This window comes from Salmo trutta, chromosome 14 (assembly GCF_901001165.1).
Source record: "Salmo trutta chromosome 14, fSalTru1.1, whole genome shotgun sequence".
Lineage (NCBI taxonomy): Eukaryota > Metazoa > Chordata > Actinopteri > Salmoniformes > Salmonidae > Salmo > Salmo trutta.
Window position 1 is genome coordinate 67,685,706 of NC_042970.1, and position 24,971 is coordinate 67,710,676.

A 24,971-nucleotide genomic window follows, 5' to 3' on the forward strand; every position below is an offset into this window, starting at 1 on the left:
CATATTCGATTATGCTGAGCCGCGGGGCACCGGTCGTGAACGGGAAAAAGTGGCGAGGGAGGAGCGCATTCTCAAATCGAACAGTAATCTGCTGCGATCGGTCATGGTGTCTACGTCATGGTGCATACAACATAAATTTTTCTTACAATATGTTAGCATTTTCAAACGAGTTATCATTGGTAAGGCAGATAAAACGCTTTTATCGAAAGCAATCACTTTTGCATGTGAAAACAGAATCCGACTCACCCACAAAAATGTCACTTTTGCTTTGAACCCATTTAGCTGGGGCTTTGAAAGGGGCACCTGGCTCAAACCCAGGAGGCAGCCCGATGTTATGATAATTTGTCGGTACAGATGGTTTGTTTAGCCTAAATAGCAGGTTAGGATAATTAACTTAGCATGTTAGGAAAATGTACATATCAGGTTAGGTGAATTAATGTAGCAGGTTAATAGAACTAAGGTAGCGAATTAGTTAGGATAATTAACGTAGCAGGTTAGGAGAACTAAAGAAGCAGGTTAGGTGAATTAACCTAGCAGATTAGGAGAATCAAATCAAATTGTATTTGTCACATGCGCTGACTACAACAAGACCTTACTGTGAAATGCTTACTTTTGAGCCCTTAACCAACAATGCAGTTTTAAAAAAGTAAGTAAGAAAATGCAACTGGTCAGGATGCTCTCGATGGTGCAGCTGTAGAACTTTTATAGGATCTGAGGTCCCTTGACAAATCTTTTCAGCCTCCTGATGGGGAATAGGCATTGTCATGCCATCTTCACAACTGTCTTGGTGTGTTTGGACCATGATAGGCCCTTAGTGATGTGGACACCAAGGAACTTGAAGCTCTCGACCCACTCCCCTACAGCCTCGTCGATGTGAATGGGGGTTTGCTCTGCCCTTCTTTTCCTGTAGTCCACGATCATCTCCTTTGTCTTGCTCACATTGAGGGAGAGGTTTTTGTCCTGGCACCACATTGCCAGGTCTCTGACCTCCTCCCTATAGGCTGTCTCATCGTCGTCTGTGATCAGGCCGTCGTGTCGTCTGCAAACTTAATACTGGTGTTGGAGTCGTGTGTGGCCACGCAGTCGTGGGTTAACAGGGAGCACATGAAGAGACTAAATACGCACTCCAGAGGGGCCCCGTGTTAAGGGTCAGTGTGGCCGATGTGTTGTTGACTACCCTCACCACCTGGGGGCGACCCGTCAGGAAGTCCAAGATCCAGTTGTAGAGGGAGTTGTTCAGTCCCAGGGTTCTTAGTTTAGTGGTGAGATTGGAGGGCACTATGGTGTTGAACGCTGAGCTGTAGTCAATGAACAGCATTCTCACATAGGTGTTCCTTTTGTCCAGGTGGGAAAGGGCAGTGTGGAGTGCAATAGAGATTGCGTCATCTGTGGATCTGTTGGGGCGGTTATGTGAATTGAAGTGGGTTCAAAGTTTCTGGGATGATGGTGTTGATGTGAGCCATGACCAGCCTTTCAAAGCATTTTATGGCTACAGATGTGAGTGCTACGGGGCAGTAGTCACTTAGGCAGGTTAGGAAAAGGGTTAGGCTTAGCTATAATCAGGGGGTTTGTTTAATCTCGCCCGGGTGCCTGAGTAGGTGTGTTTTGCACCGGGTGAAAATTGATTGCATTAGTTTTGGAACCAGGCTGCCTCCTGGGCGTGAGCCTTGTGCCCTGTTCAAAGCACATGGCAAAGTAATCTCAAAACCAAGTGATGTATGGGCACGTGGAGTAAAGAGTACGATTCTGTTTTTTCACATGCAAAAGTGATTGCTTTTGAGCTTTATCTACCTTCCCGATGAAAATGAGATAGAGCTTTCTAACATTTATTTGATTGAAAATATTGGATGATGCACCATTCTGCATTGTTGACAAAATGACAGAGCGGCACAGATTACAATTCTATTTGAGAAGGGCGGCCGTGCTCCACCCTCCCCGCTTTCGCCTGATGACGTACCGGACCTTTGCCTGGTGCCCCGCGGCTCAGCATAATCGAATCCGCCCAGTGACAGAACGACGAAGTAGTCAGAAGCCAATAGAAAGAGAAGCTAGAGAGGGATTTGGTTTCCCTGGGCGTTTCTTCCCTGGAGTTTCCCTGCCGGGCCGCAGTCAGAACCTTCTCCCTTTGCCCGCTGACGTCACGGCCATGGACCGGTGCACAATATAATAACTGTATATGATAACTGTATATAAGGGAGAAACCAAAAATCTGTGGAGACACCACGTGACTGCGACCAAAATGACATGTCGTTGGACCAAAATTCTCACTCTTTCACCCACTGGGCTGTAGAATGACGATAAATCATTGAAGGGATTCTATTTATCTGGTTTGGGCGCCAGAGTAGGCATAGTTAGCACCCGGTGAAAAGTTGTACTTTTCTGACCAATGGCAAAGTTGGCTCAAAACAAAAGTGAGGTACGTTAAGCACATGGAGTAATGCGTAGGATTTTGGTTCAGAATGGGAGTGACAAGCAGATGAGTACACCCTTTACACTAGCACCCATATAATCAAACTCACGTCATATACAGTGTTAGTGTTTATCATCACTATGGTTGATGTACAGTTACAAGGTGACATGGCGTCATACCCCGGATTGTTCTAAAACAGAATGAGCCTATGTTTGTCTATTGTGAGGAAAATTAGCAGCAGAACACAAATCGGAATGCACCCTTTTTATGCGCACCAGAATTATAATCTGCTTCTATGAATTACCCGGTGAAAGCATAACACCGTAAAATCGTATTTTATAACTTAGTTAGTCATGTTGGCAATAGAACAAACTTTCAAATGATGCCCATCTGACCCAGATTGTGATTTATAATGGTCAGTTTTTGGATTGCGTAAACAACAACAGTAATTGTGTGATGGCGGGAATGCGGGGCTGTGTTCCAAACAAAACAACTACAAGTGTGCTTGTTCTAGTTCCTCAACGGCACAGCTAGGAGAGCTCAAAAAAAGCACCTTATAGCTGAAGACTTATTTAAGTCATAAAAGTGCATTGAAATTACTTAGGAACTGGGCACACTTTGGAGAGGGGTGTGGCCACTTGGAGACTGTTGTTTTTATCTTATGTTGTACCTACCCCACATTTTCCAGGAATATTCTTATCATGTTACTGAATGTATTCAGAGTATTTTCAGATTTAGTTATCAACAAATGCGGCAAAAAGCACAGTAAATGTAAAATGCACATTGTAAATGCAACAGCGTAATGTTTGGATTCAGTCCTGTGTCAGGCGAACTATTGTGTCTTCCAACTTTGGTCTAATCATTTTCCCATAATCTCCAAACTTCCCTTTCAATTGCTTCCGTGCTTTTCATATTTTTTCTGTAAGAAACATTTCAATTTAGCCCTATCCATATAGGCCAACTCCCGCGATTGTGAAAAGGGTTAACGGTTCCAAGACATTTGAAGTGACGTGCATTAATAGCATATAATCGAAGATGAAAAATGTGAATGACCACAGCCAAAAAAATCTGTCAGTCAGAATAGAAAAACCCTGCAATGAGTAGGTGTGTCCAAACTTTTGACCCGTACTGTATATATATTTGTTTTATTCAGATTTTTCATGGGGTGCTGCTGCACCCTCAGCACCCGTTCTTCCCACCAATTGATGCTGGTGAGCATTGCACATGCGGCGTGTCCTCTCGCGAGACAGGGTGCAGTGTTTTTTGGGGGGACGCACAAAAACACAAGATTCATAATATCTTGTTATTTTTTTTTACAGTTTTTAGAATAGGTTTCACTTAATTAGTTACCAGTTACACTTTTTCTGTAGTCGCTGTGGTTGGTGTTCTGTTGTTTTTGTACTGTAATTATGTTTTACTGCCAGCAGATGGCGCAAATAACACAGTATATAATCTATGACCACCTGCCTTACAAGAAAGAGCCAGAGTACCAAAGACTCACAAGAGCAAAACGCTAGATAGAGTCATTGGGTCATTCATTATGCAAGTATGGTATGGGTACAATGATGCAATGATGCAAGATAAACAGCATGTCACACTATAGTTGACTACTAGAGCACTGGGCTAGACCAGTTAACCTCTTCTTCAACATTTACTTCTCTCATGTTTAGGTGAGTAACTTCCCATGGTCCCTCCTCCCTGTGAACACACTGATGGGAGTGCCAATGTGTGAAAGAACAGCACAGTCTAACAGACACAGATCAAAACCTCAGATTAGAGCAGGCCGGGGTACAAAGAAACCAGTGTGAGGCAGCGGAGGGGGTTTTGCATGTGTTTCAGACAGGAACTTCATGTCAGGGAGAAGTGGCTCCTCCACCCCACACACTGACTTTGATCTGGAGATGGGTCATACATATGACAGACAGCAGGATGGGTATGAGACAACCCCTCCCAACCCAGAGAGAGACCATCTCTATTACATACACTCCGGGTAAAGGCAGTGACGTATATTCATGGATGCCAAGTGAAGCCAGGCTTCCCAAAAAAATGTACCAGGAAAAAAATAAACTAAATAATGTATCTTTCGTCTTGCTGTGTTTCATCAATTTCATTCAATTTGCAAGAGGCTGAATGTATCTCACTGGAGAAAGCATCCAAACGAAAGAATCAGCACATCTCTGTCTCAGTTTGTGTAGCGTATCTATCTGATGCTGTCTGGTCAAAAAGAGTATGACATTTTTGCTGCCAGTAGCATTGAATCCAAAGGAAGCCGGCGAACATTTGGCCTCCCTTGATAATTTTTCAAAAGAATAACAGCCAATCAGTGTTGACCTAAACTGAGCGAGCTCAGCTGTGATTTGTCCTGATGCACCAAAAGAAAGTGTCAAGGAAAGCCAGTTTGGATTTGGCTTCAGACCAATCACATCAGAAGCCAAACATCATTGACAGAAAAAAATAGAATCTTTGTTTTCCCCCGGAAGCTAGCTAGCTAGCTAAAATCAGCCCTTTTCTAAATTAGCCATGGATGGAGGTAGGGATTTGGACTTGTGGTTTTACTTCTCGGTACTGGCCAATGATTATAACGCGATTCTGATCCAACCATAAATTACAACATTGTGCCCCTGGCCCGAGAGGATGGAAATTCAACATGTAGCTAGATGTAGTAGGCTAATGTTAACTAGCTGACCTGGCGCATCATTGCCCATGAAAGGAAGTTAGGCTAGCGAGCAAGCATTTTAGCCAGGTAGCCTAGGAAAACAAAAGCTAAAAGTGTGTACTGTATAACAGAGTCGTAGACTTGTTTAGGCAACATGAAAGAGGGTGGCGGAATTGGTGTTTCTCTACAAGCAGGGTGAGTCAACAGGTTTTTATTTACTTGCATGCACACACACACATATACCAAACACACACAGAAATCAGTACCATGGACAGGCACATATTTAGCTTACGTTGATTGGACTAAAAGTTTTGGGTATAGTTTAGTTGTCACTCGATTAGACTAAGCATAGGTGATTAGATGATGTTGAAATGGTGAAGTTGAAGTGATGCTGGAATAGTGGAGGCAGTTCCTGTTTTCTTTGCGACTTGCGGTAACTGTCTGTGGTTCTAAATCAATAGTTGTTTAGTGGAAACATAACCTTGTGTAGCGGGGTGCGTAATTGGCGGCAGAGAAGTCAGGTGCAGGAGAGCAGAACTGGGTAATAACCGGAGATTTATTAAAACCTGTTAGTTCATATGCCTTGACACCATGATATATAGGCCTAAGGCCGAGACAAGAAGACAGTGGCAGAATAAATTCAACCACACCTTTGTTTCATTACAAAACCAGAGAGCAAAATCTGTCCTGTGGAGTCCACAAAACATTTTGCACATAACAAACCGTTACATGACCTACAGCATGGTCAAGCAAGGTGTCACGACTTCCGCCGAAGTCGGGTCCTCCTTGTTCGGGCGGCACTCAGCGTCGCCGGTCTTCTAGCCATCATCGATCCACTTTTCATTTTCCATTTGTTTTGTCTTGTTTTCCTCACACCTGGTTTCAATCTCCTCATTTACTTGTTGTTGCTTTAACGCTCTGTTCCCCCCATGTCTTTGTGTGGGATTGTTTATTGTAGTGCTTGTGCACGTTCCCCGTGAGCGCACAACGGGTTATTTTGTGCCCATTTATCTTGTTGTTCTGGTTGTCGTTGGTTTTGCTTAAAGAACAAACAACACAATTATCACAACACATAGGTTGTAATATGGCTATTATATTTCCTGGCTTGGCTTCACCGGTGATTTTATCTACGCTCCGCTACTGGGTAGAGGTAGCCTATGGGCCTGCATTCATAAAGCGTCTCAGCGTTGATCTAGGATCAGGTCCCCCCCACTGTCCATATAATCATATAAATTATCTAAACACCTAAACTGATCCTATATCTGAGAGACTGTCTGGGTCGTAAGCAGAGATCTAGGATACGATTTAGCTTACACTCATTCTAATAGTAACGATTAGTGGGTACATGTCAAACTGACCTTAGATCAGGACTTGGGCATATTATCTGACTACTTATGTCACCCAGTTAATCAGCATCTTTCTCTTTTGAAACATTAGGTTACACTGTGTGGTGTTGAGTGTAACCCAAGCATGACCCATGATAAGGGCCCACACCCAATCTGCTACATTGCTCCTCCATGCTCTCTGTAGGAACTCGCTCTGTTGTGCTAAAGTGGTGAGATAGTTAGTGGAGTAACCATAGAGATACAGGGCCAGTTTCCCAGATGAAGCCTCGTCCTGGACTAAAAAGCATTCTCAATGGAGAATCTACATTGAAAGAGTTTGGAACGTAATGGCTAGGCTTAATCTGTGTCTGGGGTCCTAATTTCTGTGTAGAACTTCCTCCTAAAAAAATGTGGATTGTTCTAATGTGAAACATACAGTACCCGCGACAATAAGAAGTGACCAACGCCACAACAGTAGCTTCTTCATAGTGATCGTTTTATTATTCCGTCGTCGTCCATCTACGTTCAAAGGAAATCAAATGCTGTGACAGACATCAGGGGACATCATCCTCCCGTTTGAAAACTGAAACGTTTTTAATACACGCACATCATGAAATGACATAAAGCAACCATGTCAGATATACATACAAAGACTTTCCAGCATAAGGTAAACAATCACATCGTCTTAGGTGTCAACCACTGTATGATACCACTCCGGAATAACGAGTCAGACGGCTGCAATTGAGTGGACGAGGAAATAAACCATAGAATGATACTGGTAGCAGACTGGAGACTATTGTCACCGAAGTGAAACAAATAGTGAGAGTGCTGAGTGCAGTGTTATGTCATATTTAACTAGGCTTAATGAATGGTACACTTGCTGGCGACCTTCGCACTGTAATGAATGACTGACTGACCGAGGAGAGAGTAAATATTGACCACGGGAGTGTGCAAGGCTGTCCAGGAACCTAGAGACAGCGTAAATAGACAAAGTTTTGGACTGGGTCCTATTTATCAGGCCCCTTGAGAGCAACGAAATACACCGTCTGGTAGCGTCAACTAGCCTGGTAGAACAGACTGAATGTTGAACGCAGCGTTCAATCTGGTTCAACCAGGCCAAGAGTCAACCAATAGGATACCAGTCTCAACTCTATACCTGCTGAAACATTGACCCCTGCAATCACATAAGGTCTAGGGCCAGGAATTTTTCCTGAACACGTGACATGACTTGGAAATACTCCAGATCAGATGGTCAGAAAACCTCAGGGTCACACATATCATATGATTGGCTGAGAATACAGACACACAGTACAGAAAATACACACACGCGTCACACTTTAGTGCTTTTTTTACATAGTGTGACATACTGAACTTTGAATGGGGGGGGGCTTTGCAAAAACAGCAAGGCGACACACAGCCAGGCTACAGTTCATAGCGAAACCACGTGAGCAAGGTTTCTCGTGCCCTTGCATTTTCAAACACCTGCAAGTCAATCGGACTATCAGTTCATTGGAATGGCTCATTGCAGTTCATTGCAGGCTAGAAATGACATTGAAAAACTTGCATGGTCCACTCCCTGCATATTCCCTTCAGACCTGCCTCTTCGTGTATTTCAGCCATTTTACTTCAAGAAATCATAAAGCATATTCGAGTAGTTTTTCCAAATCAAAGAGTGTAGATAGGGAATAACAAGCAGAGTGGAGGAGAGATCATATGGAATTCCTTGCATTTGAGGTCCTCTTCAAGATTCTCAAAAGGTCCAAAGTGGAAAGTTGTGGACACAGAGTTCAATAGAGGTCAATGACCCACCCGTTGCGTTTGTCGTTCTGATCTGGAGTCAGTTTGTCAGCATCATTGTTCCTTTAATCTCTTTATCAAGATGGAGGATTCCATTCTGCCTCCGTCACAAGCAGACACGGACTGAAGGATATATACTGAACATGTTGCCCAGATCAAGCACTTACGTTGGTCTTTATGACAATTCATGTCCCCTCTTTCAGGAAACGCTAAACTACCTTTTCTGTGACTTCTTTTCGCCCGCTGTCAAAAATGTCCCCCTTTAGACGCAACCAAACTGACAGATAATGTGTTCGCATCTAATCGCGTAGAATTCCAAAAGCCCTTTTGATACGTCCCAAAATCAGACAAAACAAGACTTTGTCATACGCATGTCATTCTGTTGAAAACATAGATCCACACTGCACATTTACATCAAACCATTTAGTCATTTCTCAAGGGAAACACTACATAACACCACCCTCTGGCACAAAACATTATGTTTCTCTTTCATCGGATTATCATACTTGAAAGTGAGACAGAAGAGACTGCAAAGCTGAGATGGGTTTAGAGATTCAGACTGGAGTTTCCATAAGGTAGCCCCTAACCAATGGCCGGCATGTGTGGAGAATGGAGACATTGTATTGGTCACTGTATCTCTGTGATCTGCTGTTTAAAAAGCGCTCATTGGTCAACCTGGAGAGACAAAAAACACCAGACATAGAAAAGGCACTACCCAACTTCCACAAACGCAGGGTGAAATCAGTGAGTGTAGCGCTCTCATCTGTACACGATTCAATACCTTCTTTCATAGAACTAATGATTATAAGGATACTGCCGTTTCAACCCAGTCAACCACTAACAATCTCCATAAAGAACCCTTACAACCCAATTTAGCTACATTTAGGTCATATTGAATCAGCCCCATCATCAGTTAAGTCTATTGATTGCGGGTGGACATAAAACTCTATACCATTGTCTCTGATTTTACTGAGAAAGATGGCTACATTTAAGAATGCAGAAAGCCCCTAAATGCCTAAATGGGTAAAAAATGACAATTTGTTCTAGCTGATAGCCGCGCTTCCGCTTTCACACCAGAACAAAGTAGAAATCCTGACATTTTCCAAATTAGATTTCCACCTTAAATATTCTTAAAATATTATTTCTGTCTTGAGAGTATTGAATAACTATCAATAACATGAAAACCATTTAGCGTCTTATCTCAGAGACTCTGTGCATGATCTGGGTTATATTCATTAGTGCACAGTTTCAAAACGCAACAAAACGTTTTGCTACGGAAAACAAAAATGAGTGTTTCTTATTCAGTTCAGGTAGTTCCTCCCTGTCTATTTTCTTCCATTTGGTACTAAATGAATATGATCCTAGAAAACAACAATATGTAGGTCTACAAATAGGGAAGAAATCAAGTAAATAAATGAAAAAAAAACACACTAAAACAGGCTCAAACTACAAATATTTAGAGATATACATACACATCGATAACAATAGAATTTCTCTCCAGTCCATGTTCCTTCTCTGAGAGCCCAAAGCTGGGTTGAGATCAATAACACACTAGACTAGAGTCTTTGGTCTCTGATATCTTCTTTATTGTCTTTGTCTAATAGACTGAAACATAGGATGGTGATGTTATGCGTAAAAGAAAGAAAACAAAGAACGTATAAGAAGGGAGGCCGTTGCCGGAGTCGAGCTATAGCCGGATCCCTTGTTTTTGTTTTTTTACTTCAACTTAGGTTCCTTTGCAATGCTTCTCTGTTCCGTGTGTCTCCCTCATTGCATCAAAAAAATCCACAGAGTCAACTGTAGAGTCTGAGTAATGAAATCTGCCTCTCGCTCGGTGTCTTCGCAGGATTTTTGTTCCTCTTCCCATTCTTCCATTCCTCATTTAGGTCTGTTTCTGAAGCGTCCCTCAAAGTCCTGAGGGGGTGTAAATGGGCCAATGGGGGACAAGGGGGGCCATGTCATTATTCACTTAGCCAATCAAATGTTTTGGTTGACGGGCGTGACATGATCACATGTTTTGGTTGACTGGCGTGACGTAGTTGCGCGGGAACATGCCTGTCTGGCCGTGGCAAGCCCCTTTCCACCAGTTGGGGTCGGAGTTGTCCAGGACCTGGATGAAGTCGCCGCGTCGGAAGCCCAGCTCGCCGTCCTCCTGAGGGTCGAAGTCAAACAGCGCCTGCACGTACGTTGAATGCTGGAGAGACGAGAGGAGAAACACATGGGTTAGAATATGTGACGAGCGTAGTCGGGCAGGTTAGCCAAGACATAGTCCTGGATCGTGTTCATTAGGGCACGCAACGGATAATATAATGTTTTAAAACGCTTTGCAGTGGAATAGGAAATTATTGTTTCTTATTGGTCTGTGTAGTAGACCCTCTGTTAAAATCAGTTTTCTTCTGTTTGGTGCCTAATGAACATTACCCTTTTTTCCAACTTCCAATTGTATTGTACTTGTATATTTGTCCCATAACCAACATGAAGGCGACCATAGTGGATTTAGCTATTTTTCTACAAAATTGCTTAGTGAACTGCAGTTCACTGGTAAACGGCTGTGTTTTTGCATGATTGCTTAGATGAGAATATGTGATGCAATCTCATTAAATGATTGTCGGAGATGAGGATTTCTGTGGTATTCCGTATGATGTGCAGCGCTGTGTATACATACATTACCTTCAGAAAGTATTCACATCCCTTTGACTTTTTATTCATTTTGTTATATTACAGCCTGCATTTAAAATTGATTAAATAAAAAAATGTTGTCCTTGGCCTACACACAATACCCCATAATGTTAAAGTGGAACTATGTTTTTGGACATTTTACAAATTCATTAAAAACAATTAAAAGCTAAAATGTCTTGAGTCAATAAGTATTCAATCCCTATGTTATGGCAAACCTAGGAGTAAACATTTGCTTAACAAGTCACTGTACTCACTCTGGGTACAGTAAAAGTGTTTTTTGTATGACTACCTCATCTCTGTACCTCTGTACCAATTATCTGTAAGGTCCCTCAGTCGAGTAGTACATTTTAAACACAGATTCAACCACAAAGACCAGGGAGGTTTTCCAATGCCTCGCAAAGGGTATCTATTGGTAGATGGGTAAAAAATAAAATAAAAGCAGACATTGAATATCCCTTCGAACACAGTGAAGTTATTAATTACACTTTGGGTGTATTGATACACCATCCAGTCACTACAAAGATACAGGCATCCTTCCTAACTCAGTTGCCGGAGAGGAAGGAAACTGCTTAGGAATTTCACCATGAGGCCAATGGTGACTAAAACGGTTACAGAGTTTAACTTCTTTAGGAACGGGGGGCAGTATTGAGTAGCTTAGATGAATAAGGTGCCCAGAGTAAACTGCTTGCTACTCAGGCCCAGAAGCTAGAATATGCATATAATTAGTAGATTTGGATAGAAAACACTAGTTTCCACAAAAAAAAAATCCAACCAGGAAATGGGAAATCTGAGGTTTGTATTTTTTTTTAAGTGATTGCCTATCCAATATACTGTGTCTATGGGGTCAGATTGCACTTCCTAAGGCTTCCGCTAGATGTAAACAGTCTTTAGAACGTTGTTTCAGGCTTCTACTGTGAAAGGGGAGTGAATAAGAGCTGTTGGAACCTGGGGTCTGGCTGAAAGCCTTGAGTTGTTTATCGCGCGCGGCTGTGAGCGCGTGCTCCGTTCCCTTTCTAAAGACAAAGGAATTGTCCGGTTGGAATATTATTGAAGATTTATGATAAAAACATCCTAAAGATTGATTATATACATCGTTTGACATGTTTCTACGAACTATAATGGAACTTTTTTGACTTTTCGTCTGGACTTTGTGAGCGCACCTTGTGCATTTAGATTACTGGACTAAATGCGCAAACAAAAAGGAGGTATTTGGACATAAAGATGAACTTTATCGAACAAAATGAACATTTATTGTCCAACATGGAGACCTGGGAGTGCCATCAGATGAAGATCATCAAAGGTAAGTGATTAATTTTAATGCTATTTCTGACTTTTGTGACACCTCTCCTTGGTTGGAAAATGGCTGTACGGTTTTCTGTGGCTAGGCGCTGACCTAACATAATCGCATGGTGTGCTTTTGCCGTAAAGCCTTTTTGAAATCAGACACTGTGTCTGGGTTAACGAGAAGTTTATCTTTAAAATGGTGTATAATACTTGTATGTTTGAGGAATTTTAATTATGAGATTTCTGTTGTTTGAATTTGGCGCCCTGCAATTTCACTGGCTGTTGGTGAGCGTCCCACATATCCCAGAGGTTAATGGCTGTGATAGAGAAAACTGAGGATGGATCAACAACATTGTAGTTACTCCACAATTCTAACCTAATTAACAGAGTGAAAAGAAGGAAACTTGTACAGATTTTTTTTCTTCATCTCCAAAACATGTATCCTGTTTGGAACAAGGTACTAAATACTCAACAACAAAAAATGTGGCAAAGCAATTCACTTTTTGTCCTGAATATAAAGTGTTTTGGGAAAATACAATACAATACATAACTGAGTACCAGTCTCCATATTTTCAAGCATAGCGGTGGCTGCGTCATGTTATGGGTATGCTTGTAATCGTTAAGGACTGGGGAGTTTATCAGGATAAAAAAAATAAATGCAATGGAGCTAAGAACAGGAAAAATCCTATAAGAAAACCTGGTTCAGTCTGCTTTCAACCAGACACTGAGATGAACTCACCTTTCAGCAAAAAAAAACTGAAACGAGGCCAAATCTACACTGTAGTTGCTTACCAAGAGGATAGTGAATGTCCGAGTTACAGTTGACTTAAATCTACTTGGAAAATCTATGACAAGACCTGAAAATGGTTGTCTAGCAATGATCAACCACCAATTTAACAGAGCTTGAATATTGAAAAGAATAATAGGCAAATGTTGCACAATCCAAATGTTGACTTACCCAGAAAGACTCACAGCTGTAATCGCTGCCAAAGTTGCTTCTACAAAGTATTGACTCAGGGGTGTGAATACTTATGTAAATTAGATATTTCTGCATTTAATTTTGAATACATTTGCAAACATTTCTAAAAACAGGTTTTCGCTTTGTCATGAAGTGTGTGTAGATGGGTGAGGGAAAAAATGTATGTAATACACTTTTAATTCCGGCTGTAACAACAAAATGTGGAATAAGTCAAGGGGTGAGAATACTTTCTGAAGGCACTGTATCTGTGTGTTTACATGTATTTGTGCTTGTGTGTCTGGGGGGCGGGGAGAAGGACGAGGAAGAGCAGAAGAAGTAGAAGACGAAAAAGATGAAGAGGGAGAAGAAGAGGGAGACGAGCATAGAATAAACAGAAAATGAGTGATTACTGACAAGGTAAAAGGAGGAGTGATATTGGAGAAAAGTGGGCTTTTCTAAAGTATGTGTGTGTCCCGGTGTACGCCCCTGTGTGCGCCCCTGGGTGCGCGCGTGTCCCTGTGGGTCCCTGTGTGCGCCCCTGTGGGTCCCTGTGGGTCCCTGTGTGCGCCCCTGTGGGTCCCTGTGTGCGCGTGTGTCCCCCTGTGTGCGCGTGTGTGTCCCCCTGTGTGCGCGTGTGTGTCCCCCTGTGTGTGCCCCTGTGCGCGCGCGTATCCCTGTGTGTATGTCCCTGTGTGCGTTTGTGTCCCTCCCTCCTCACCTGTGGGACCTGCTCGATGTCCCTGAGGAAGATGGGCTGGTTTCGGGACACAGAGGTGGAACGGTGGTAGTCCACCAGGGAGTTGAGAGAGTTGAACTTGACCACCCACAGGAAGTACTTCCCAGCCCCGTCACGCAGGACCTTGAAGTGCTGCACGTCATTACCAAACCTGGGGAGAGGTAGCATAGATCTAGAAGTGACTGGTTAAGTTTAAACAAGGTGACCGTCCTACTACTTCCATCAGTCCAACTGTTTCAGATCTGTGATTACCAAACCTGTGGCGGAGGAGGAAGAGGAGGAGAAGAAGAAGAAGGGAGAGATAAGTATAGAATAAACAGAAAGTGAGTGATGACATTTACTGTGGTACCCATCTGAGGACAGCAGTCAAAACACTGTTAAGTCTACATCACGTGGGCACTAGTTTCATAACCATCTGTGTCAGCGCTTTCATGAATGATTTAAGCCCAGTTGGCCCAGTTTCCTTCTCACAGCGTGATACCATGAGTTTGGGAGTTTGACACGGAAGATATACTTCATTAGATTGCATTACAAATGGATTAGACAGGGACAGTTGTTTGGTACACAGCTGTGACACTAGGACAGTGCAATTGTAGCAGTAGCGACAAGAATAATATTCTATTCTGTCAGCTATTGTTAAGTGCTGAACTGGAGGATGTGTCCACAATGCCACCCTATTCTCTATACAGTGTACTACTTTTGGCCTGGACAAAGGGAATAAGGTTCCATTTCTCTCTCACACACACACTCACTCACTCACCTCACTTACTTACTGCAGACACAGCCTGGGACTAGGGAAAGTGCCAGCTTGCAAAGCTTTGATAAGAGGCAGCAGCGCCCACACCGGAGCCATCTGACAGAGACCAACGTGCTTTAGTAGCAGATAACTGTTGGTTAGCCCCAGGTGAGTCAGAGATGACACAGCCAATTAAGTTGATATGGATCTGTATATCTGCACAGCGACTTTACATGAAGACTAGAGTGTGAACAGGGTGGCCAGTCACTGCTAGAACACTCAGTACATCCCAGGTCAAGCTGGCTAGACGCCACCCTCGCAAACCAAGATGGGAGCTGTGCATGGGAAAGCAAGCACTTAGCACAGAGTTGGGACATTTATTTGTAAACAGAGGACTGATATTGGAGAAAAGTGTATTTTTGAAAGTAATAAAAAAAGGGAAAACAGATAATCGGTCGATCAGTTGTACAATGATTGAACTGAAATGAAATAAAGGTTAAATAAAACTGTGTGTGAGCGTGTGACATACTTGACAGAGAGGGAGAAGTCTCCCGGTGCGCTCTCCGACTCTCGGATGAGGAAGGCCCCATCGTGCCTCTGTTTGTTCAGCATCTCCTCTGCCTTCGCCCGGGGGATCTTACCATAGAACCACCTGGGACAACAACAACAAATCGGAACAAAACACTTTAATAACTCATGAAAAATGATATAAAAAAAGTCACAAGTAACAGTGATAAGTGCTGTTTTACTGTAAATTAAGAAGAAAGAAAAAATACCCTGCGGTCAAAACTGGTTGAAATGACGTTATTACATGGTTATAATGACGTTGTTTCAACCAGCCCTACCACACTGGGTGTTTCTTCATCTTCATTTGTAAGAAAAGCAGCACTCAGCAGAATTTGATTGTGGTGTGGTTGTGACATTAGCTAGTTAGCGATGACCCTTTGAGTAACCTCAAAGCGTAGGGTCATAGGCATGACTCAATGTCATGGGAACATGGCCTTAAGCAGAGCTTGACCTCAAACCTGACCCCTATTATTGACAGCTGTAGTGGTTGTTGTGTCTGGGGGAGGAGTGAGTGAAGTGCATAGCGACCCATAACACTACTAAACAATGATGTCAAAATCAGAATATCGCATCTATTTTGCATGCCAAATAGAATGAAGTCAATGCAGTAAGTGAGCACCGGTGGGCCATTTAATTTGTCTTTTTGCATTTGTCCTAGTAGGTTGTAATTACAGGGAGGTTCCTGGTCTGATAAAAAAGCTGGTGGAGCTTTGGGCCGAGACAATGACAACTCTGTGTGCTGCCATGCCAACCGCACCTGCTACCATGCCAGCCGCACCTTCTACCTACTCCTCTGGCTTTGACTGGTGCCCAATACCAGCGGTCAGTCACCAACCCCCACGGATACTCCATACAGAGTGTGTGTGTGTCACTGTGTGTGTGTTTGTGCATGGGTGTACAGTGTGTGGTGGTGTGTGGGACCTCCCATTCCTTCTGTGACTTGTCAGGTGTGGAATTTTACTGTCCAGATAAAGGTGTTATGTCACAATGTGCCAACAAAGGTGTTGCAACACACGTTTGCCTCCTCTATCTCCAGTGAAAGAAAACCCTGAGCTTGATCCATATAGCTGAATTTAGCCATATAGCTTAGCCTTACCATATACTGTAGCTTATCTTAGCGATAGCATACCATTGGCTTAGCCAATAGCCACGGCCTCTGCAGTAGAGCATGTCAGTGCAGGTGAGCGCTAACGCTAAGCCTGTTAGCTTGTTCGTTTGTGAGCTCAGACAACATGACAAAGCCAGAGGACCTGATCAACTCCAGCTGTTCCTCATAAGGGAATGATAATCCAGCCAGGTTTCACATACAGTATCATCATCAGGGCAGAGTCCTCAAACAGTGTCACAAGCCGATAGTCACATACCCACCGGCTAGTTTTGCCTGCTGGGTAAAGACGACAGATATGAGTAGAACAAGCCTATTACATGTGTACACACACATTGACCTGTCAGGTAGCACTAGCATCTCTGGGCCATAGGTTTCAACCAACAAGCTTTTAGCATTTAGCAATGCTATTCTTTGTGTCTGGTGTTCACACACAAACAGGCTTAGGGATGACAGAACTCCAACCCCCTCATCCAGTGCTCTGATATCCCAGAGGTAACACTCTGAGGTAACAGTAACACTGTGTGTAGAGAGATAATGTGGATATCCTCCTATTATCCCGGTCCTTCCTGCTTTGTGGTGGGGGAGTGCTGCTCTTTGATGAGGTAGCACTGACATCCACGGCTACCAGAGCCCTTTACACACTATCGAGCCGAACCAAACCATACTGTGGTGACTTGGCTTTCTTCTCCTCACATGATCCTTTCCAGCATGGTAACAGAAACCATGGTGGATGTAAACCAGGCCAAGGCCAGCCCCATAGTGAAGTGAGTACTGTTTTTTTCATATCCAGCCCCACCATCTGCCTGCCTGCTATCCTGGACCCTCCTCCACCAGCTGCTCCTCCATAGAGCAGGTGATTCCCTCCCTCCTGTATTTAGGCCCAGCTGACCAATCAGTCATAGGATCCTTAAAGCTAATGGACAGTCTCTTCCTGACTGCTATAACAGGGCCCTCTGTCTCTGATTGGTTGCGGTGTGAGAGCCCTCTCAGCCCTGAGAGCAGGTGGCGGTGGTGGAGAAGGCGTTCTCACACAGCTGACGACTACACAGGACAAAGCCCCTCTTTGCTACTGTGTGCGTCTGTAGAATATAAAGCACAATCCATCTCTATTTAGTGGCTACCTCAGAATAAGATCCATTTAGTAACCCTGAAGTTTATGTAGAAAGGGCTTCTGTAGGACAGTTACAGTACAATCCCTCTCCTATCTGACAGTTACACAAAAGCCCTGTTGCTCGGCTGAAGTCATATTCTTTACTAAATATAGCATGTTGCCTAGAAGGCCAGCATCCCGGAGTCGCCTCTTCACTGTTGACGTTGAGACTGGTGTTTTGCGGGTACTATTTAATGAAGCTGCCAGTTGAGGCATCGGTTTCTCAAACTAGACACTAATGTACTTGTCCTTTTGCTCAGGTGTGCACCGGGGCCTCCCACTCCTCTTTCTATTCTGGTTAGAGTCAGTTTGCGCTGTTCTGTGAAGGGAATAGTACACAGCGTTGTACGTGATCTTCAGTTTCTTGGTAATTTCTCGCATGGAATAGCCTTCATTTCTCAGAACAAGAATAGACTGACGAGTTTCAGAAGAAAGTTATTTGTTTCTGGCCATTTTGAGCCTGTAATCGAACCCACAAATGCTGATGCATAGTTACTTTAATTAACTCTACCTACATGTACATACTACTATTTTTTACTGCTGCTCTTTAATAACTTGTTACTTTTATCTCTTATTCTTATCCATATTTTTTGAAACTGCACTGTCGGTTAGGGGCTTGTAAATAAGCATTTCACTGTAAGGTTGGAAAAATTACTTGTGTCATGCACAAAGTAGATGTCCTAACCGACTTGCCAAAACTATAGTTTGTTAACAAGAAATTTGTGGAGTGGTTGAAAAATGAGTTTTAATGACTCCAACCTAAGTGTATGTAAACTTCCGACTTCAACTGTATACATGCATGTACAGTCGTGGCCAAAAGTTTTGAGATCGACACAAATATTAATTTTCACAAAGTCTGCTGCCTCAGTGTTTTCAGATATTTTTGTCAGATGTTACTATGGAATACTGAAGTATAATTACTTGCATTTCATAAGTGTCAAAGGCTTTTATTAACAATTACATGAAGTTGATACAAAGAGTCAATATTTGCAGTGTTGACCCTTCTTTTTCAAGACCTCTGCAATTTGCCCTGGCATGCTGTCAATTAACTTCTGGGCCACATCCTGACTGATTGCAGCCCATACTTGCATAATCAATGCTTGGAGTTTGTCAAACTTTGTGGGTTTTTGCTAGTCCACCCGCCTCTTGAGGATTGACCACAAGTTCTCAATGGGATTAAGGTCTGGGGAGTTTCCTGGCTATGGACCCAAAATATTGATGTTTTGTTCCCCGAGCCACTTAGTTATCACTTTTGTCTTATGGCAAGGTGCTCCATCATGCTGGAAAAGGCATTGTTCGTCACCAAACTGTTCCTGGATGGTTGGGAGAAGTTGCTCTCGGAGGATGTGTTGGTATCATTCTTTATTCATGGCTGTGTTCTTAGGCAAAATTGTGAGTGAGCCCACTCCCTTGGCTGAGAAGCAACCCCACACATGAATGGTCTCAGGATGCTTTACTGTTGGCATGACACAGGACTGATGGTAGCGCTCACCTTGTCTTCTCCTGACAAACTTTTTTCCGGATGCCCAAAACAATCGGAAAGGGGATTCATCAGAGAAAATGACTTTACCCCAGTCCTCAGCAGTCCAATCCCTGTACCTTTTGCAGAATATCAGTCTGTCCCTGAGATTTTTCCTGGAGAGAAGTGGCTTCTTTGCTGCCCTTCTTGACACCGGGCCATCCTCCAAAAGTCTTGATTTAGGTGCAATCTTACTGGCAGCAATATCCTTGCCTGTGAAGCCCTTTTTGTGCAAAGCAATGATGACGGCACGTGTTTCCTTGCAGGTAACCATGGTTGACAGAGGAAGAACAATGATTCCAAGCACCACCCTCCTTTTGAAGCTTCCAGTCTGTTATTCAAACTCAATAAGCATGACAGAGTGATCTCCAACCTTGTCCTCATCAACACTCACACCTGTGTTAACGAGAGAATCACTGACATGATGTCAGCTGGTCCTTTTGTGGCAGGGCTGAAATGCAGTGGAAATATTTTTGGGGGATTCAGTTCATTTGCATGGCATAGAGGGACTTTGCAATTAGTTGCAATTCATCTGATCACTCTTCATAACATTCCGGAGTATATGCAAATTGCCATCATACAAACTGAGGCAGCAGACTTTGTGAAAATTGATATTTGTGTCATTCTCAAAACCTTTGGCCACGACTGCATGCATGCATGTATGTATGTATGTATGTATGTATGTATGTATGTATGTATGTATGTATGTATGTATGTATGTATGTATGTATGTATGTATGCATGTATGTATGCATGCATGTATGCATGTATGTATGTACGCATTAATAAGGGGGGAAAAAACAATTTCATCCATTTTAGAATAAGGCTGTAACGTTACAAAATGTGGAAAAAGTCAAGGGGTCTGAATACTTTCCCAATGCACTGTATGTTAAATATGTAGAAAGATCCACATGGGCTATATTGGGCCAGAGGGCGATTGTGGGGGAAAACCTAATAGGTCTGACGCAGCAGAAACAGACTCTGGAATCAGGACTGACGACGCCACATGATGAGGGATTCTGGGATGCCAAACCGACAACCCTGCGACCACATGGATCTCAGAGGCCTATAACCCACAAATTAGCTCTAGAAAGCCAGGTCACTTCCAGGCTAGCTTCCAGACCACAGCAGCAGCATGATGAGACCTTTCTCCCCCTTATCTTCATCCTAGCTACAGGACTTTGCTAGACTTGGTTTCAAGTGTCTTCCGAATGGTTCTAAAAATGGGAACTAGAGAAGTAAAACTGTCTATGAAGTTACTTTTCTTCTTATATTTAGCACAAATAAATGCCCTTTGGAAAAAAGACTTTTCACAAACTAGTAGTGGAACCTTCCAACATTAGAACCTCACGTTTGATACCCCAATTTTGAGCTCCAGGTTAAACATGAGGTAATTTGAGGGAGGTGAACGCCGTCATTTTGGCTCTCCAGTTTCATGTGGACTTGTGGCAGGCTCATATAGGGCAACTGGTATCTAAGGCTGGCTCATACTTACGGGTGTCCCTTCATTTCTATGTAGTTCTTGGGGATGAAGCCTTCCTTCCCATTCAGCTCTGCCTTGTACCAGTTCTGGTCGCATTCCTCATTCAAAACCTGAAGACACAAAACAGAGGGAAGAGAGTTGGGTCAAAGAGTCACAAATGGTTATAAGCATGGTTGTGACAAACATAAGACCGCCAGACTACATTATAAAAAAAAAAATGACAGAGTGGGTACATGAAAGCCAACATAATGGTGTGGAAACCATTGGATGAGCTAACCACAAATATTCTTTAAGGAAATATCATGCAGATCCTCTATATTCATGTATTGCTATGTACATACACTGAGTGAACAAAACATTAGGTACTGCTCTTTCCATGATCGACTGACCAGGTGGATCCAGCTGAAAGCTATGATCCCTTATTGATGTCACTTGTTAAATCCACTTCAAATCAGTATAAATGAAGGGGAAAAGACAGGTTAAAGAAGGATTTTTAAGCCTTGAGACATGAATTGTGTTAGACAAAAGTGCCTTTCAACAGGGTATGGTAGTAGGTACCAGGCGCACCGGGTTGAGTGTGTCAAGAACTTCAACGCTGCTGGGTTTTTTCACGCTCAAAGGTTTCCTGTGTGTATCAAAAATGGTCCACCACCCAAAGGACATCCAGCCAACTTGACACAACTGTGGGAAGCATTGGAGTCAACATGGGCCAGCATCACTGTAGAACGCTTTCGACACCTTTTAGAGTCCATGCTCCAACGAATTGAGGCTGTTCTGGGGGCAAAAAGGTTTTGCAACTCAATATTAGGAAGGTGTTCCTAATGTTTTGTACAGAGTATTTCCCCCATATGCTCCCAGACTCAGAGACGAAAAGCAGAACATTGCAATGTAGACAATACTGCTTAGAATACACCATGCATCCCATAACTGCCATGTACCGTACATATTTCCCCCCTAACCTCCCATACGTCCATTCACAAAGCCTAGCCAGGTGAAAGGACATTCCAGACAGACTGGCCCATCCCAGGCCCCATGAGTCCTAGTCCAGGTCAGTCAACCTGACCGTGATCATCTGGAGGCTCCACACTGGGACCTGACCAGACTGCCACCACTATACCAGACCCAGACCCCCTCCTGTCCCCACAGAGACACCATCTGTCACAACCACTCTGGCCCCGGATCCATCAGCATCAACGGCTGACACTAACACTCCGTAACCGGCCAAGAGAGCTCCCCGAGAGACAACGAGTTAGATGGGTTTTTAGGGTTGGATGGAAGAGGATTCCCGGTTGATAGAACACAAATTGGATTTTAGGTATGAGTGGGAGTAGTATGAGTCTTGGTTGAATTGCTCTTTCTGGATGAGTTTGTTTTTGGAGTGAAAAATTGCTTTTGTGCGTCTATAAAGGCAACGTCTACCTAGACAGACTAGTTCAAACGCATGGCCTTACACCTCCACTCTTTATTACCCTGTCCCTGTCTGATGCCAAACCAACTCAGCTTCAGCATGGGACTGCATCGTCTCCCACAAGCAAGACCATCAGACAGAACACTGATGTGACTGGGGAGTGGGGCCTGCATCGTCTCCCACGGTGTCTCCACACTCTACGGTGGATGACCAGTCATCTTAGTGGAGAGAAATGGCCAGGCTCAGTCTCTTAGCCTTCGCTGGTCTCAGTAAACACCTATTAATCTTAGCTTTCTCTCTCGGTCTCTGCCATGGGGCGATGGCGCCACTCTTACCAGGCCACAAGTCAAATGGACTTCCACTGTAAACACAGAGGACAGGAAATAATGTGCACCAAGCAGGGAAAAAAAGACATGGGTTATATTTTAGGCTTACTAATGTAAATAATAGGGGGTTGTAAATGTATAGGCAGTTGTGATGTCACATATGGGCCAATATTAAAATGGAGCCAACCGCACAAGTGATTCCTAAAATGCTTTCTATTGTACCACGATCTTCATCAGCTCTACTACTGGGCAATTCTACACTAACAGGATGATGCCGAGACTCAGATTTTAAAGTGGACAATGCATGTCAAACAAAAAACAATGATTGCAAAGTTAAACAAACCATACAACTCTACGCACATGGACGACTTCTAACAATTTCTACTGAAAATGTTACAAAAACACATTTAGTTGGACTGTGCCTTTCTTTTTTCCAGTGTGACTTTCTGTCCCTGGACATTAGGTTGGACAATGTTTTCATATGACCTCAATATTCTAAAAGTGTTACTGAGTTTAAAGTAAAGTTTGGTAACAGAATTATGGTTTGTGCTGTTTGTGCCGCCATTCTGTTACCACATTTTTAATCTGCACTGTTCTTCGAGTAAATTGGTTTTTGTAAAATGTTCTGTGGAAATTGTTATGGAAATTGTTATTTCCGTGGAAAATGTCGTCCTTGTGCAAAGAGTTGACTGCTTTTGTTTGACATACAGACATACGTCTCAGTATCATTCTGTAACCGTGGAAATGCCCCCCTGTTTACCAGAAATATTTGTTCCAAAAATAACTAGTAACATGGAACCAGTGTTGTACTAGCTGACCTCCTTTTCCTGTGGAGAGAAATCTGCCCCAATTTCTGTTCAATTCAATTCAAATCTCCCATTGGCAAAGAGGGGTTTAAGACAGATAAGCAAGCATACGACGCACACACAGAAAGTGACAGATGAGGGAGTGGGTACCCTTATTTGTTCTGAGGGAGGCTGGTGTGTCTACTGTTGGCCTCTGACTGCTTCCCAAATCTCCCAATCACACACAGCACCTCCTATAGCACGACCAGCGCAGTGCGTGTGCCCCATGCCTCTTTTGAACACTGGCCGGCTGTCCCTCTAAACTCTGCATGACCTCAGACTCCAAAACACGGTAATAACCACTCACACAGGTTGAGAACACAGACAGACAGAGAGAGAGACAGAGAGAGACAGAGAGACAGAGAGACAGAGAGACAGAGAGACAGAGAGACAGAGAGAGAGAGAGAGAGAGAGAGAGAGAGAGAGAGAGACACAGTTCCACCCCCAGACACACACATCCAGCTGCTCAGTACTGGTGACTCACCCAGTGCTCCGTCACAGCCCGTCTGTACCCTGGGGGCTGTGTTGGCCTGAGCAGGATTCTAAAGTGATAGCTACTGCTAGTGATGAAGAGAGGAGCGGTGCTGTGACCTTGTGAAGAGTCAGAGCCAATCCAGTCCTAACAGACACATGTAGGGCCTCTAGTATGACTGAATACTGCTCATACATGAATCTCTGAGGGAGGAGGAGAGGATGAGCTAACGTCTCTATACCAGTGTAAGTGTGTGTGTGTGTGTGTGTGTGTGTGTGTGTGGGAGTGTTTGCGTGGGTGAGTACATCCATGTGTGTGTGCCTGCCTGCGCACTCCCATGTCTGTGTGGAAATGTGCAACACTGTGTCTCTGTGTGTGTGTTTCTGTCAGTCTCTCTCTCTGTGTGTGTGTGGGTGTGTGTGTGTGTGTGTGTGTGTGTGTGTGTGTGTGTGTGTGAGAGAGAGCTGGAGGGAAGGAAATGAGGGAGATAATGACTCTCCTCTCCCTCCCCTGAGCGAGGCAGGAGCTCCGGCTGCTGATAAAACTAATTACACCAATGGTAGGAAACAAGGACCTAGTGCTCAGACAGACAGATGGACAAGGAGACAGAGACATGTACACAGAAGTAGAGGATGTGTTCTGTAAGTGAGTGTGTGTGGTTTGGGGGGGCGATATGGGGGTCATAACAGAAGGGTACTGTGGACGTTCTCCACCTTGCTTGCTGACTAGTAAGAACTAGGCATACCCTTCACATTAACCCTTCCAACCCAACCAGAAGAGTAAGACGTAAGAGAGAGTTTCTCTAAAAACACATCTAATCCGTGGTTTGGAAGGCTATAACTTTGTTATCCCATTGATTTTAATTCCTATAAAGACTTTGAGAGCATGTTATGAAAAAATAAAGGCAATGCGGCCATGCATTTAGCACCACAGCAAAGTGAATTTGAGCCAGGGATTTGTAAAAGCCAAACAAAGACGAGCGCACTTCAAAGAAAGAGAAACAAAACAGACTAGTAAAACCCATCTGACATTGCAATGAAGACAGTGCCAGTCAATGTATTTTTTTTTCTTTCTGGCTCCCATTAACAGCACATTGTTTCATCAGTGGCTGTCTAATTCAGTTTGGACTTCCCATAACAGAGGCCGGTAATGTGTTTTAAAGCTGGAAAAACATACAACTGTCTGTCGACTTCATGAAATGAGACCACACCACTCAGTGCTAGAATAGCATCTGCTAGTTTGATCGTATCAGGCCTAGGGACAGAAACAGAGGTAGCCTAGCTGTCACAATAGGTTGACTGGCTGGGGCAATGACATGCACACACACACACACACACCTGTCTCTCCTAGCTCTTTCTTCCTGTCGCACTCATTGATGCATTCTCTCTCTCTCTCTCTCTCTCCACCTTTCTTGATACCTCTCTGTGTCCTGCTTCATCGCAATCTCTCCCTTTTCTCTCTCTGTACTACCTCTCCTTTTCTCCATCCCCGTTTCCCCCCCTTCTGTCTACA

At 43.5% G+C, this 24,971-nt stretch overlaps 1 protein-coding gene across 2 annotated transcripts in view; it reads right to left on the bottom strand.

The window, feature by feature from the left end:
• Positions 1 to 6,868: 6,868 nt before the first annotated feature.
• Positions 6,869 to 24,971, bottom strand: part of LOC115147195 (growth factor receptor-bound protein 2) — a 45,230-nt gene continuing 27,127 nt past the window's right edge. For both annotated transcript variants that reach the window (XM_029689275.1, XM_029689276.1), the window contains exons 2-5: positions 20,421 to 20,518; positions 15,111 to 15,233; positions 13,828 to 13,996; positions 6,869 to 10,382 (exon numbers count right to left, since the gene is read on the bottom strand). In XM_029689275.1, the coding sequence (XP_029545135.1) occupies positions 10,197 to 10,382; positions 13,828 to 13,996; positions 15,111 to 15,233; positions 20,421 to 20,518 (576 nt within the window). In that variant the 3' untranslated portion in view covers positions 6,869 to 10,196. The remainder of the gene's footprint in view (positions 10,383 to 13,827; positions 13,997 to 15,110; positions 15,234 to 20,420; positions 20,519 to 24,971) is intronic.